Here is a 12,821-nt window from a genome sequence, read left to right on the forward strand (position 1 = left end):
GTGTGCATCATCCCCTCTGTTCACCTGTTTCCATCAGGATGTGGGAGTCGCTATTTAACCTTGCTCCTCTGTCACTTCCATGCCGGTCAACATTGTAATCAGAAGCCTTTCTGTGCATGTTCCTGCTTCTAGACAACTCCCAGCTAAGTTGGACTTTAGTCCTCGTTTGTTTTTGCATTTTGTTCCAGTTCACAGCTGTAGTTTCGTTTCTGTGTCTGGAAAGCTCTTGTGATCTGAAATTGCCACTCTGATGTTATGAGTTAATACTAGAGTCTTAAAGTAATTTCAGGATGGTATTTTGATAGGGTTTTCAGCTGACCATGAAAGTGCCCTTTCTGTCTTCCTGCTATCTAGTAAGCGGACCTCAATTTTGCTAAACCTATTTTCATACTACGTTTGTCATTTCATCTAATATCACCGCCAATATATGTGGGGGCCTCTGTCTGCCTATCGGGGTAATTTCTCTAGAGGTGAGCCAGGACTATATTTTCCTCTGCCAGGATTAGTTAGTCCTCCGGCCGGCGCTGGGCGTCTAGGGATAAAAACGTAGGCAACGCTACCCGGCTACTGTTAGTTGTGCGGCAGGTTTAGTTCATGGTCAGTTTAGTTTCCATCCTTCCAAGAGCTAGTACTCATGTTTGCTGGGCTATGTTCTCTTGCCATTGAGAACCATAACACCGGACCTATGCTCCATCCTTGACCTGGGATGTCTACAAATCAGGGCTATTAATGGAGCACCTTTATCCACTTCTGTCTTAATGATCCGGATCTACCTATGAAAGACTACTGATGACACTGCAACGGAAATCTACTATCGCAGGAATCATTGATAGCTGCAGTAGTTTAATTGATATGTTTGGCATAATTTATCGTCAAACTGTAATATCTATCTCTTTATTTTTCTTATTTACTAACTATTAATTTCCGTTATTATTTTTCATATTTTTCAGTTTCTTTCCTCATCAGTATTTTTCTGTTTTATGCATATACCCTTATGTGCGGCCGTTACCTGCTACTTTATATCAGATATTTTGCCCTTTGGTGCTTTACCCAGGCGCCTTAGTTATGCGTTCATCCGCATATATATATCTATATACCCTTTTGCAGCATTGGTATCTATCTCCTTTATGGGCGGGACTATCGATCTATCGCCGCCCCCTTATTTCCATACTCGGCCGATTATGTCTTTTGTACGGGTCTGGACAGATTATGCAGTGTCTTAGTTTAATGCTAACCTTCGGACTACCTCACTACTTCCACTCACCCGTTATTCATGCTTTTTATTCCTTTCCACTGCCTCTGGTCTGTGCGCACCTCGGGCATGCGCTGTGATTCCCCCGGGCGGCATTGTGGGCCGGCCGCGTTGCCACGGAGATGGGCGGAGATGACGATTGTCCTCCCGCCCATGTCCTGCGACGCGCAGCTTGCCTGCCTGTCTGCGGTTAATCACATCATCCCGGGTCGTGCGCCGATTGGACCACCAGCCCCCCCTATCTACTACATATATCCCAGCCTCTCTTTTAATGGCCACGCCTCCTGACGAAGCCACTTAGGTGAAACGCGCGTCGAGGTTCGTTCCTCTCTGCCTGCAGCCCCCTACTACACACTGCAACCATGTCTCAAGGTAACAGCTCACTATCTTAAATCCTTCTACAGCACCTATAACTTTGCTGTCTTCAAATTGCTGTCTGTGCTTTGATACCTCCTGCTAATTATCATACCCAGGAGCACACCACTGGGGTATATTTATCATTCTTCACAACATGTGCACACTTAAAATACTACCCCAGAGTACTACCGTATAGTTACGGGTCTGCAGTCAGAGTAGGTTGCTCTTATTTTCTTTCATGGCATCTTTAGCACTGTATTTTTACCATCTATTACATGCTACCTTTTAGCTGCTTTTTCTCAAATATCTGTTTTTGTCCCAACTATGTCATCTTTGGTTATTATTTGTGCTGTATATTTGATACTTTAATAAAATTCTACTGGTTTATATATTTCTGTTGTACCTCTATTATCTATGCACCTCTGGTCTATGACCCTCTTCCTATGATCCTGCGGACTTAGGTTTCACTATGGGTCTGGTGCAAGGTCTTTTAGGTTTACATGTTCTGGCTTAGAGGTATGCCCCCTGTTGGCCGAGAGGGCACTTTTGTTTAGGTTTTTTTTTTTTTATTCACAATTCATACCCTTATTACACAAAATGACATCTCAATGAAAAAAAGAAGTTGAATTTGGAAAATGAAAAACACTTTCTGCACTTTCAGCGTGTATCACTGGTGGATGCGTCACACACAGCAGCCCCTACAGCGGCTACCTCTTCCTTCCTCTCCTCTTTCTCTTGTCCATTTAAGGACTCTTTTTTTTCAGTTAACCACAACTTCTCTCTTTACTTTTCCCTCCCACTGAAAAAAAAGTTACTGATTAGTAGATGTGAGATAAGCTGCTCGCTTCATGTTATGTGATCATGGTATTAGAAGGATTCTAATCGGGAAAAAAAACCTAAATACTATAAGTGGTTTTACAACGGTGGTGATAAGATGGTAACGGTATTCGTCCATGTATAAAGATGAGATGCAAGACAATGATGGAAACAATTTAAGTAGCTCCTTTTGTCACCTCGGCAAGTGCTGGAATACAGACATCAGCCACCAAAACTTTATCTGTCTTTCTTCATTGAATTGGGTATTCAATTAATTATTTAGTATCTAGAGACATGATTATAATTTGTTTGACAAATGCTATATGCAAATTATCTCTTCGGAGAGGAACTTGACTGAAATTCCAGTGCCATCTATTGGAAGCAGCGATCCTACAAGTCACTATGGTCCCTTTAACGAACCTTGAAATATGACATAGGATAAATGCCAAATTAGAATCTGGATTTGTAGACACAGTGTTTCGGGGTATTGCCCCTCATCAGTTCAAAGTATGAGATCTGATTTGGCTGAGTGAGAGGATAAGACTTCCAACAGGTGGCGCTATAGAGTTCAAGTCCTCTTCCGCTATGAAGAGACAATTTGCATATTTAATTTCCCAGAGGAGCATGCAAGGCGTTTAAGTCTGTTCATACTGGCATGCCAGATCTGGCATGTCACTCTCTACAAGGAGAAACATTACACCTTAGATACCAGTCTTTGCCTCTCACTCAGCCAAATCAGATCTCATACTTTGTACTGAGGAGGGGCAATACCCTGAAACACAGTGTCTAAAAATTGACATAGTTTGGTCAGATGAAACCAAAATTGAACTCTTAGGATGCTATAATGCACACCATGTTAAAACATCAAACCAACAATGAAGTTTTTCAGCATAAAGCACTGCCAAACTTCTTGTAATTGAAGGAATGATGAATGGACAAATGTACTGAAATATTTTTTATAAAAATCTGCTGCCATCTACCAGAGTGATGAAGATGAAATGACTGTGGACATTTCAGTAAGACAATGATCTCAAACACAAAGCAAAGGAAACTCTGAATTGGTTTCAAAGAAAGCAAATAAAGCTACTAGATTAGCCCAGCCAATCACCAGACCTGAATTCAGTAAAACATTTACGGAAGGAACTAAAGTTCAGAGTTTATAGAAGGAGCCCAAGGAACTGTCAGGATTTCAGGAGTGTTGTGTAGAAGAATGGGTGAAATTCACCCCTGAGCAATGCATGCGACTAGTTTCTCCATACAGGAGGCATCTTAAAGCTGTCATCACCAACAAAGACTTTTGCACGGAGTATTAAATACATTTCATTAAGCGTGTTCAATAATAATTTCTCATTATTACACATAACATAATTTATGGACATTGATGGTTTGATTTCTTTGCTTGTGTGAATTGGATGGGTTGTTACCGACATGTAGTGATATCAATACTTTTCTGCCCAATGATGACAAAAGTATTCTCAGAGTGATACCTTTATTTACTAACCAGAAAATTATATGTTTGCAAGCTTTCAGAGCACAGAGGCTCCTTCTTCAGGCGAATTAAAAAGAAAAAGAAATAAATAAATAAAACATGTAGTGAGAATTTCATGTCAATAGCACCTTTAGAAATATATTAACTTAGTAAATTGGTGCCGGGTTCAATACTTCTCACTCGCTGTTTATAGGAGACTTAAGGTACCTTCACACTGAACAACTTAACAATGATAACGATAGCGATCCGTGACGTTGCAGCGTCCTGGATAGCGATATCGTTGTGTTTGACACGCAGCAGCGATCTGGATCCTGCTGTGATATCGCTGATCGGAGCTAGAAGGCCAGAACTTTATTTGGTCGTCAGATCGGCATGTATCGTTGTGTTTGACAGCAAAAGCAACGATGCCTGCAATGTTTTACAATGGTAACCAGGGTAAATATCGGGTTACTAAGCGCAGGGCCACGCTTAGTAACCCAATATTTACCCTGGTTACCATTGTAAAAGTAAAAAAAAAAAACCAGTACATACTCACCTTCTGATGTCTGTCACGTCCCCCGGCGTCCGCGCTGCTGCTCAGAGCTTCCTGCACTGACTGTGTCAGTGCCGGCCATAAAGCAAAGCACAGCGGTGACGTCACCACTCTGCTTTAGGGCTGGCGCTTACACAGTGCAGGGAAGCGGACGCCGGGGGACGCGACAGGCACCGGAATGTAAGTATGTAGTGTTTTTTGGGTTTTTTTACATTTACACTGGTAACCAGGGTAAACATCAGGTTACTAAGCGCGGCCCTGCGCTTAGTAACCCGATGTTTACCCTGGTTACCCGGGGACTTCGGCATCGTTGGTCGCTGGAGAGCTGTCTGTGTGACAGCTCTCCAGCGACCACACAACGACGAAACAGCGACACTGCAGCGATCGGCATCGTTGTCTATATCGCTGCAGCGTCGCTTAATGTGACGGTACCTTTAGTCTTTATAAAACTCATATCAGTAACACACATTTTAGTGTTGTAGCTGCAGATGAGATAACTTTTAATCCGTATGCAAATAAGAGCGCTTCGGTGCAACCTTGGTGTGGATAATGCCTTGGTGTATCGTTAAGCTCTGCTGATCTTGTTTGACAGCGCTGGCCATCTCATTGTAAGCGCTTCCTAAACTCAAATCTCTGTTCCTGCACGCTGACTCTGGAGGAGACCGATGATGCGCCCAGTGTCTGGGTGGGCATATACTCAGCTCCTGAGCCTGACAGTCTGTGTGCGAGCAAGCGGACACAGAGAGGAGCCAGAGATCAGAGCATACCCACACTGACCGTGCTGCTGCTGGACTCCTCGAGTATCAGTGCACACACACAAAAACAGTGATTTTAGTTTAGGGAGCTCATTGTGAGAAAGCCAGTGGTGTCAATCAAAATCAGCAACAATGCTGGAGAGGCAAACCAGAGCATGTAACGGTGCATTGAGCCACCGGTCATGCCAAGAGTACACCAAATAGTCCTCATTTGCATCGGGATTAAAAGTTAATTTATTTGTAACTACAACACGATATGTGTATAACTGGTATGATTTTTGCAGGGACTAAGTCCCTATATCAATAGAGATGAGCGAATTTGAGTGGGTTCCTTCTTACTCGGCAAGATATAGCTCGCCAAGTAAGAGGGAACTCGGGCAAATTCGCTCTTCTCTATATATCAAGTAGCTGAATTTGAATTTGTTATTTCCTCCATATTTCATAGAGGACAGTGATAAAAGTCCTAGAACTGCTTGCTCGTAAGAGGGAAAACCATTAGGCATGCACTCATAGCCTGGAAATCGTCACTGGCTAGTAATTCTTACACTTGTCCACTGCTCAATGTTTAAGAAGGTCGCCATCCAGGATCTCACAAAAGTCAATTACATTCATGGAAAGGATACAAAAATGTAGTCATCCATATATCTTTTTTTGAGGTTCTCCACAATGGCATCCTCTGTGATCTTGGAAAGAAGCACCATATCATCAACTCCACTTTGCTTGACATTTTGGCTCTGCCAATGATACCTTTCTTTGCTTCCCTAGAAAAAGAAGACAGAATTTAAGGAAAAAAAAAAAAATGCAAGTTGACTTAACCAATTTTTTAAAGCTGTAATACATCTGCCCCACACGGAATCCAAGAGGTTGGACTGAACTTTGATCACTATGGAACACTATAATATTAATACGGTTGTCATAATGTTGACATCGAAATAGGGCGGCATTGAATTTGACTGTGGAAGCCTTTAACCGGAATTTGTCAGCAGTTTTTTGTTATTTATTCTGAAAGCGGCATAATGTAGGGGCAGAGTCCTCGATTCCAGGGATGAGTTTTATCAGCAGGAGATTATCACTGCAGGACTAAGTGTCAAATGCCAGGCAGTCAGGCTAATCTGTGTAACTCGGCCCCCACCACTGATTGGCAGCCTGCTGACCATGTACTGTGTCCACAGGAAGCTGCCAATCAGGGGTGTGGGTGGGGTTATACACAGCTCAGCATTCATAGCACTGCTTCATTTAGTCTGAATCATGAAAATATGAAATTAATGAACTCATACAGTAAACTTCATCAAGAAAACAAAACATGAATGCCCGAATTCTATTTTCTCTGTCATTTCACATCCTTAAAAAATGGAATAAAAAAAAAGATCCTCAAAATGGTACCAGCCACACAAAAAACAGCTGCATGGATGGAAAAATAAAGACGTTGCTCTCAGAAAATGTCAAACTCCAATTGTTTTTTTTCAAAGTTCAGAATTTTTCTTAAGCCACTAAATTAAAAACAACTATATAGGACTGATGTCACCATAACTGTACTGACCTAGAAAATCATGGTATCAAGTAATTTTTACCGCAGATTAAATACCCTGAAAACAATAAACAGAAGAACAATGGCTGCTGCGCTGTTGTTGTGGCGTCAGCAGTACAGTCAGTGCAGACACTGGAAGCAGCGGTGGAGACTCGCCAGTGGACCTGGGGAAGGTGATTACAGCGCAGTTTGTTTATTTATAATAACCTACAGCTATGGACATTCATTAACTGAAAGGGCACAACTCGTTTATTTGCAAAGTTAGATTAATATTCTTTGAGTTTATTAAAAAATTAATCTTAAATTTACAAAATTATTGAAAACATGTACAGTGTGCACAGAAGGCTGCAAATCAGTAGTGTGGGTGGGGTTATACAGAGCTCAGCATTCAGAGAACTGCTAGATCTGATGCAAAGAAAACAGTGATTTTATCAAAACTGCAGCACCCAGTAGAGTAAGTGATATATCGCTGAAATCAGGATCTCTGTCCCTATATCCTGCTGCCCCCAGATGGGGTAGCAAAATCTGGTGACAGATTCCCTTTAAAGTATCTTTCATAGATATTAATATATAGCAATATACTGTAGGTGCAAAGTGTAAACTTTTTTTCTTTTTACAGATACTCAATTTTAAATGGGTTGTTCAGGATTATAAAATTGATAAATATACATTGTATAGGTCATCATTGTGAGACTCATCAATCAGCTGATATCCGCTCTGGCAGCAGTCATGTGTAAGCAATGGATGGAGCGGAACATCTGAGCTTTGCGCCTTGTTTAGTGGCCACTGCAGACTACTGCAGTTTATCTCACATTCACTTCTTTTAGGGGAGTATTAACGATTCCCCCCACCGAGTTGGGAAAATGGAAAAATTAATTTGCTACAATATGCAGATTTTGCCCCCAAATTTCATTTTCACAATGGATAATAGGAGAAATTGTGTAATACATTACTGAGTACATTTTTTTCTTGAGTATGACTATACCCGATCTGCTGACATGTGCTACTGTTTGGGCAAGAATTAAAAGGAAGGAGCGCTTTTTGGAAAGATTTTGGGGCACTATGTCACATTTGCAAATCCCCTTAGGTATCAAAACTATGGAAATCTCCCAAATGTTGCCCCATTTTAGAAAGTTCACCCTCTGATGGTATTTATTTAAAAGTGTTTTTAATGTATTGTGCCCTGTTTGTGCCACTCTGAAAGGACAATCTGCTAATTATTATGCCCCGTTTACTGATTTCAGAAGCATCATACAAGCGACCCTAAACTTTTGGATGGACATACGAGAAACCTCAGGATTGAAAGAGCACCATGCGCATTTGCAGACTAAATCACAAATTTATAAAGCATTGGCCAACAATTTTTGAAGTGATAATGTAAAATAAAAATTAAAGAATCCCCTGAGAAATCACCCAAATAAATTATTATGGAGTCTACTCTCCAGAAGGGGAGATTGACCCTACATGTATTTTTCGAAAAATGAGTACGAATAGATTTTGCAATTACAATTTTTTCATAGATATTCAATTCAGCTCTCAATGTTGTTCCCAGTTTGTATCCTTGTGAAAGGCTGTTTTTTTTTTGATTATCATTATGTTCCTGGTTTCAAAAACCCTCTACATGTGGCCATAAAGGAAATGTAGAGGCAGAGACCCTGATTCCAGCAATGTAGCACTTATTGGGCTTGTGAGGGAGACGTATTAAGACCACTGGAGTGAATTGCAGTCAGAGGTATAGCTGTGATTGAAGTGCGGAATTAAAGTAAGTTTGGTTTTGGACAAGCTATTTGCCCAAGGCAGATTTAAGAAAACCCGGCATGGGCTTTTATTTTTGGAGCGAACTACAGGATGGTAGTGGGGCAGTTCGCTCCCTCCAGGCTGGGCCTAACAAGTGGCCCATGGCCACAAATTCCATTTTAAAAACACTGCAGCAAAGGGATGGGTATGTTAGTTTTGGTTTGCAAACTGCAAAGCTGGTGGCTCTGCAGCATCCAGCTAATGTGAAGTAAAACCGAGCCAAGTGAAGCAAAAATGCCTGGTACCTCTCTCAGTGTGACATGACCATGCAGTCGCCCACAGCAACCGATCTTGGATATGGACTGTCTTGACGGCCGGCTGCGATCCGGAGGATACCATTTGCTTTTCATTTGTAAGTTTTGCCCATTAAAGACATTTTGCTTTGAACTTTCTGTGGTCCCTGTCTGTCTGTTGCACTGCACCAACCCCATTGCACTACAGGCTTCTTGCTGCAATTTTGATTAAATCACTTGTTTTCAGCTGCAGATCTACACATTTTCTGAATGTTGAGCTCTTTTTAACCCTGTACACACCACTGATTGGCAGCTATCTCTCTGTACACTGTGTATAGGCAGAAAGATAACAATCAGTGGTGGAGGTGGTGGGGTTATTAAAAGGAACCTGTCACCAGGTTTGGCCGATATGAGTTAGAGCCACCACCATTCAGGGCTGATATACAGCATTCTATAATGCTATATATCTGCCCCCAACCTGACCTGTAAGAGAAGAAAAATAACTTTTATTAACTCACCTGAGGGGCAGTCTAGTCCGATGGGTGTCGCTGGTCTTGGTCCGGCGCCACCCATCTTCTTGTGATGCTGCCCTCTTGCCTGCTTCATGTGTATGACGCGTCCCTGCATCAACCACACAGCCTCCTCGGCACCGCACTCCTGCGCAGGCGTACTTATCTGCCCTGTTGAGGGCAGAGCAAAGTCCTGCAGTATGCAGGCACTGGGCCTCTCTGACCTTTCCTGGGGCCTGCAAACTGCAGTACTTTGCTCTGCCTTCAACAAGGAACTAAGAAGGAGGACGTCATCGCAAGAAGATGGGAGATGCCAGACCAAGAAGAGCAACACCTCTCTTACCGGACCGCCTTAAAGGAGAGTATAATAAAAGATATTTTTCTTCTCTTGCACGATGGGTTGGGGGCTTATATACAGCATTATAGAATGCTGTATATAAACCCTGAAAGGTGGTGGCCATAACTCATATCGGCCTAACCTGGTGACAGGTTCCCTTTAAGAGCTCTTGTATATGGAGGACTACATGGCTGCATGTTTACTAGTCTCTAATGATAATCTCCTGCTAATAAAACAGTGATTTTATCACAACTACAGCAAGCAGCCCAGTAAGTGATTGCTGTGATCAAAATATCTGTCTCTGCATTATGCAGCTCTTAGATAAGGTAGCAAAAAATCTGGTGACAGCTACCCATTAATATTTGGGCTGGACTCATGACAGGGTTCAGGAGTGAAACAGGTACATTAGCTTTAGAGGCCTAATCTGGGGCTTTATAAAATATTTCCCAACAGTTGCTAAGGTTCTAAAGATCAAAAATAAAAGTAGCCCCAAGATGTGGCCACATTTTGTAAATTACAGACAGGTAGACATTTACCAGAGGATGTGTTGCGTTCCAAACATTAAAGTGTACTATATTGTAAAAATTAAAATGTTAATAATTATGCTGTTTTTTTTTTTTGTTTTTTTGGCATTGACACTGTGAAGTAAATGACATTTATTTTTAATAAAAATACTTTTTAAAAAAACAAAATAATTTTGGGAAGTCAAGGTCATTAAATAACAGCAATTCTGGCTCAGTTTTTTTTTCTGAAATAGTGTGCTCTCGAGGTGGGAAAAGTAGAATGCTAATTTTCTAGTTTGGTTCACTATGGGAATGGTGATGTCAAATAGAGTTGTTGTAACAATAATGGAAACAGGCAATTTATGTTTTGTTTTTGCTTTTTTTACTTAGCTATTTTTATTTTCTGAAAGCATTTTTTTTTAACTTAGCTTTGCTATGGGACTTGCATAATTAATTATATGATCAGTGGTATAATATACTGCAATGCCTCAGTGTATTATACCATGCCTCTATTTTTTAAGCCTCGTTCACACATTCTTTATTTGGTCAGTATTTTTACCTCAGTATTTGTAAGTCAAAACCAGGAGTGGGTGATAAATGCAGAAGTGGTGCATATGTTTCTATTATACTTTTCCTCTAATTGTTCCACTCCTGGTTTTGGCTTACAAATACTGAGGTAAAACACTGACCAAATACTGATTGTGTGAACGTGGCATTACACTGACTATCTTACTCTTAGGCCACGTGCACATTTTGAGTATTTTGTGACTTTTTTACCTCAGTAAAATCCAAAACCAGGAGTGGAACAGTCTGATGAAAAGTATAATAGAAACAAGTGCACCACTTTTGTTCAATATTTTGTACCAACTCCTGGTTTTGACTTACAATCACTGAAAAAAGTCAGATTTTTTCTTAACATAACATTGTTAAAAAATAATGAAAAACAATTCTAATAATGTCATTTTTAATGCGCTATAAACATCACAAATAGACATATTTGGTGTCCCTTTAATCGTAACGACCCACACAACGCAGTAATTAGATTATAGACGGTGATCGGAAAATGGTGTAAAAAAATGGGGTAATTGATTTTTTTTTCTCCATTATATCCTCCTGCCAGAATAGAAAGCGATTGTAAATTGGTAAGGGTGTGGTGAAAATTTGCCAGGCGCGCTGCATAATTTGTCCCTCTCTCTGCTCTGTAAAGGTTGGGAGGTATGAGTATACATCAGCAGAGCCGTGAGCTCAGTGATTGGTTAGGCCCCTTCCAGTAATAATGTTCCCTATTCTGGTATAATGTCTATATTCTGGACCCCTTCCTGGTATAATGTCTCCTTTTCCAGGTATGATGTCCTCCAGCCTGGGCCCCTTCCTGGAATTATGTCTCCCTTTTCTGGTATAATGTCCTCCATCCTGAGCCCCTTACTGGTTTAATGCTTCCCTTTCCTGGCATAATGTACTCCATCCTGGGCCCTTTTTGATATAATGCCGTCATCCTTGGCCCCTTCCAGTAATATATGTCCCCTATCCTAGTATTATGCCCCCATCCTAGGCCCTTTACAGTAATATATGTATTACATCCTAGTATAATGTCCCCATCCCAGGCCCCTTCCAATAATATAGTGTCTCCATCCTGGGTGCCTTCCTGGTATAATTTTCCCCATACTAGACCCCTTCAGTAATAATGTCCCCAATCCTGGTATAATGTCTCCATCTTGGGACCCTTCCTGGTACAATGTCTCCCTTTCCTGGTATAATGTCCTCCATCTTGGGCCCCTTCCTGGAATAGCATCCTCCATACTGGACTCCTTTCTGGTATAATGTCCCCCATCCTGGGTTTGAATGTGGACATCAGCTGCCGGTCTCTGATTGGTAAGCAGCACATATTGGAGTGCACAGACCCATTGGGTCTCTGCTCCGCAATACACTTCATCTGAATTTGCATCATGTACACCACTTACCAAATTACTGTATTTATACAATAACGCCTTAAAAGAAGTGCTAATTTCACTTTTATATTTTTTTATGAATTTTGCTGTGGTAAGAAAAAGTGGTATCTGTATCTCAAAAGTAATGTCAACTAATAATCTCATACACTGTGTTCCAAATTATTATGCAAATAATATTTCCTCATATTTTCTCTAAATTACCTATCTGAATTGCAGTCATTGTTATTTTCCAGTCATCTACTATTCTAGTATAATTGCAATGTATTGGAACAAACTGCCTATGAAAACAGTATCTTTTTAAAAAAAAATAAACACTCAAAATGCATGTTCCAAATTATTATGCACAGCAGAGTTTTCAACCTTTTTTATTTTATTTTGAACAAAAAAAAGGTCAATTGTGAAGTTATAAGCATTATCAGCTTATTACAAAATGAAATCACACAGTTTTCAAGTGAAAACTTTATTCTAGGTGATGTTACATTTGCACATAGGACCCCTTGTTCGAAAGAAGCTTCTGAACTCTCTCGTCCATTGAATTTGTCAGTTTTTGGATGGTTTCTGCTTCAATTGCTTTGCATGTGGACAGAATACCCTCCCAGAGCTGTTGCTTAGATGTGAACTGCATCCCACCATCATAGACACTCCTTTTGATGATGCTCCAGAGGTTCTCAATGGGGTTGAGGCCAGGGGAAGATGGTGGCCACACCATACGTTTGTCCTCTTTTATGCCCATAGCAGCCAGAGATGCAGATGTGTTTTTTGCA

At 40.9% G+C, this 12,821-nt stretch overlaps 1 protein-coding gene across 1 annotated transcript in view; it reads right to left on the bottom strand.

Moving 5' to 3' along the window:
* Positions 1-12,821, bottom strand: part of MYO1F (myosin IF) — a 302,201-nt gene that overhangs the window by 232,055 nt on the left and 57,325 nt on the right. Inside the window, exon 2 of the mRNA XM_077273492.1 lies at positions 5,825-5,962. Coding sequence (XP_077129607.1) covers positions 5,825-5,962 — 138 coding nt within the window. The remainder of the gene's footprint in view (positions 1-5,824; positions 5,963-12,821) is intronic.

This window comes from Ranitomeya variabilis, chromosome 1, assembly GCF_051348905.1.
Source record: "Ranitomeya variabilis isolate aRanVar5 chromosome 1, aRanVar5.hap1, whole genome shotgun sequence".
Taxonomy (NCBI): domain Eukaryota; kingdom Metazoa; phylum Chordata; class Amphibia; order Anura; family Dendrobatidae; genus Ranitomeya; species Ranitomeya variabilis.